This window comes from Oryza sativa, chromosome 8 (genome assembly GCF_034140825.1).
Source record: "Oryza sativa Japonica Group chromosome 8, ASM3414082v1".
NCBI classification, from domain to species: Eukaryota; Viridiplantae; Streptophyta; class Magnoliopsida; order Poales; family Poaceae; genus Oryza; species Oryza sativa.
This window is the reverse complement of record NC_089042.1, coordinates 18,039,610-18,043,427: the sequence shown is the minus strand read 5'-3', so window position 1 is coordinate 18,043,427 and position 3,818 is coordinate 18,039,610. Positions and strand designations below refer to the sequence as shown.

The following is a 3,818-nucleotide window of genomic DNA, read 5'->3' as shown; positions in this document are numbered from 1 at the left end:
CACTAGCAGGGTTTGGATCATCCAAGTTGACAATGTAGTGGAATATGATCATGAACTTTATGCGGATGTCAAATGCGTCATAACGGAATGAGGATTTTTTGATTCCTTGCATGTGTTGAGTTGTCCTGAAACATCGTATCGAATAAAATCCTTATATTATCCTTTTAGATTTTTCTTTTACCTAGAGCCTAAGATGAGCAATTTGGCATCTTCAGAAATCTTACAGAGGGAGGTCAAAAAAAAATTAATAGGAATATATAGTTGTTTTACTTTACAAGAAATTGGTAAATAGTTTCAGGGCTGATGTACATAGTACATACCCATCTGTAATTTGTAACTAGTTTCCGCAGTGCAAAAAGAAAAAACCTAGATCAGAGAGCATATTTGCAACCAAACTCGCCTAGAAAGTACTCCACTTACATTCAGAAGATGCACCTTGTTTACTTCAGAACAGCCTCCAGAATACATCAGGGGATCTTGTTGAGACCAGAGTGACCCAACTCCAGTCAATAGCCAGCATGACCCAACTCCAGTAACCTGAATATTATAACAGCATTAAGCCTGAGGCTCGTGATTGCAAGGCCATAGAGCAGCATCAACTTAATAAGTAGCTATCACGGGGACACGGTTGGTCTTGTTGAGTAGTAGTAATAACAACCTGTCAACCCAACACTTAGACCACTTGCGATTTGTAGAAGGCCAATGCCAAGGCCATCCTGATTAGATTATCAGTGCAGATGCACTAGGCAACAATGGGCAAGGCAGCAATCATCTCATGAGCTCTGACAAAGAGCCATTGTATTTTAGTGCACAAGCTCTCTTCTCCAGGAGAACACGCATGAGCATGAGCATGCAGGGCTTAGGAATCAGGAGCCCTGCATTGTGTCCAAATCCAGTCACCTATCACAAGGAAGAAACAGATTACTAGTTGTTGATTACAACTAAAGAGCATGAGTACTGCAAATCCAAGAGGGTCATTTTCTCAAGATTCTCAAGAGAAAATGACATTGCAACATACATGCTTTGAGTTGATCATTATTGGATTGGATCACTAGGGGATTACATTCCTTTAGATATGTCAATCTGACTAAGAATCCAGTACCACTCCTTTTTTTTCAGCTTCACAGGGGAGGAAGAAAAAAAAAAGAACTGGTGCTATCACTGTTTTTATTTTTATTTTTTCACTTTCTGTTCCTTTTGATCATTGGAACATTGGAGGATGGTCCATGCAAAAGCCACCCAAATCCAAACCATGTAGCTTCAGTTACAAGTTGACACTTTATAGTTACTCTTTTTTGAGACCATGATGTAAACTATTTGCATCTGATGTGCTACATAGCTTGGACAATGACACAACCTACTGCCAGCACAGCACTTTAAGTAGGAAATTTGACCAAACTTTTGAACCACTCTTGTTTTACCACAACGAATGCAATTTGATCAAGACAATCAAATTACGCACAACTCCCCCAAATTTCCGGGATATACTGTTTACATTTGGTGATGAACCAGCACTTTTCTCCTACACACATTGCACAATTCTTAAACCCTTATGGTTGCAAAAGAAGAAAAATCAAGCATAGGAAAAAGAACTCTTCTTAGTTTGGCAAGAGGAAGATTGACCGGTTAATAAGATGGTTTTGATCGCATTAATCCGCGACTGTCCATGTCATGTCACCCTCGAAGATCCAGTGACAAACCTCAACCTCACCGGGTTTTCCACCAAGCGCGATGAACGCTCCATGGGTTGGGCTCCAATCAGAAGTATCGAGGTGACAAATTGCCACCCCATGATTGATCTTCTGATCGGAGTCGGCAGCCATGATATCGGCCTCATACACCCGCACCTTCGGCACCGAGTGGCAGTAGTACACCAGATACGGGAACAAGCTCTGGTGACACGATACGGACCGGGTCACCTTGCCACCATCAACACCGGTAACATTGCCGAGCCTGATTTGCCCGCCACTTCCAGCCGTGGAGGCCGTGCTGCGCACAACAATGTCATTGCCTAGCATCTCCACGGCAAAGTCCACAATGTCCTCAGCTGAGGTTGCACACCGCTTGGTCTCACCCCGGCTCGGCGCTCGCTCGCACTCAGCCACCGTGGACGTGACCGCCTTCCCCATTGCAGTGTCCAACGGCACCCCGAACACCTCCGACACCGCATTCGGCTTGAATGGTATCTTCTTGGCAATGTCCCTTGGTAGGAATGCCCTGGGTGGCATCTTGTCCTTGATGTCAGGCATCGGCATTGTGTTCCCGGACACCAGCTCCGTCTCCCTAAAGAACTTCCCTGGCTCCGGCGACCACTTCAAATGCTGGTGGCCGGACGACACCGCCTCCAATGACATCGTCGTCGCCGCGTCTGCCGACGACGTGTTGTGGTACTCCTTGAAATCGACGCCGGACTTGGCATACCCCTTGAATGAATTGTTGCTCCCGGCATACTCCTTGAAGCCAATGTGGTGATTGGGGTTGCTCCCTTCGCCGTAGCCTTTGAAGGTGACGGTGCCGGGGTTGAATGAGCCGCCATAGTTCTGGAACTCGGCGGCGTTGCCGTTGGCGCCCTTGGCGTAGGAGGCGAAGCTGTCGTCGCCGACATTGGACTCGGAGCGGTAGCCCTTGAAGGTGTCGACGCCGGCATTGCCGCCGGCGCCGTAGCTCCGGAAGGTGTTGTCGGGGACGTTCCCCTCTTTGCCGTAGGCGGTGAAGGTGTCGGTGGCGCCGTTGCCGGACTCGCCGTAGTTGGTGAAGCCGGAGGCGATGACGTTGGAGTCGTTGCCGTAGGTGGTGAAGGTCTCCCTGAGGCCGTTGCCGTTCTTGCCGTAGCCGGCGAAGGTGTTCGACCCGTGGTTGGCCTCCTGGGAGTAGGAGGTGAACTCGCGGCGGCGGCCGTTGGCCTCGGCGTCGTAGTTGGTGAAGGTGGAGTCCGGCACGTTGGTGTCGGCGGCGTAGGCGGAGAATGAGCCCGACCCGCCCGTGGCGGCGCCGGCGTAGGAGGTGAAGTTGGCGGTGACCACGTTCCCCTCCGCCTCGTAGCTGGCGAACGTGTCCACCCTCCGCGTCGAGTCGCGGCCGTACCGCCGGAACGAGTCGCCGACGACGTTGAGGTCGGGGGAGTAGGCGCTGAACCCGTCGGCGCCGCCCACGCCGCCGCTGCCGTAGTTGGTGAAGTTGGCATTACTATACCCCTTAAACGGCCCACCACCTCCGCCGCCGCCGACGGCGAGGGAGGCGGCCGTCTCGGTGTCGGAGGCGGAGGGGCAGAGCAGGGCGGCCCTGGCGCAGAGCGGCGGGAGAAGCCGCGGGAGCGCGGCTGCGAAGGAGGCGGCGTCGGCGGCCTGGAGCGGGGAGAGCTTGGCGACGAAGAAGGCCGGGTGGGGGCGGTTGTTGGGCACCCGCCGGTTCCAGTACCGGATGAACGCCGCCTTCGCCGTGAACGGGTTCACCCTGGCACCGTCGCCGCCGGCGGCATTGCAGACGACGACGAGGAGGAGGAGGAGGAGGGGGAGGTGGGGAGGAGACGCCATTGCGGCGCGGCGGTGGTGCAGATTTGGGGGGGAGGAGAGGGGATTTGGAAGAGGAGAGATTAATAGAGTGGAGTGGAGTGAGAGTCTGAGAGAAGGAGATGAGCGAGAGTGTGTGTGAACGTGACTTTCTTTGGAAGGGAGAGGGAGTTCCAGGATGGCAACTATTTTTGGGGGCCATTTGCTGGAATTTGGAAAAAGGAAATTTTGGGGGCCATTTGGATTTTTGGGTTCATTTGGAGTTCGGAAAATATTTGGGGCCATTTGGGAAAGCTTCTGGATCCATTT

The 3,818-nt window shown here is 52.1% G+C and overlaps 1 protein-coding gene across 1 annotated transcript; it reads right to left on the bottom strand.

Annotated features, from left to right (window-relative positions):
• Positions 1–1,040: 1,040 nt before the first annotated feature.
• Positions 1,041–3,597, bottom strand: LOC4345440 (BURP domain-containing protein 12-like). The gene has a single exon (NM_001422548.1). The coding sequence runs from the start codon at positions 3,531–3,533 to the stop codon at positions 1,650–1,652; it is 1,884 nt and encodes a 627-aa protein (NP_001409477.1). The 5' UTR covers positions 3,534–3,597; the 3' UTR covers positions 1,041–1,649.
• Positions 3,598–3,818: the final 221 nt, after the last annotated feature.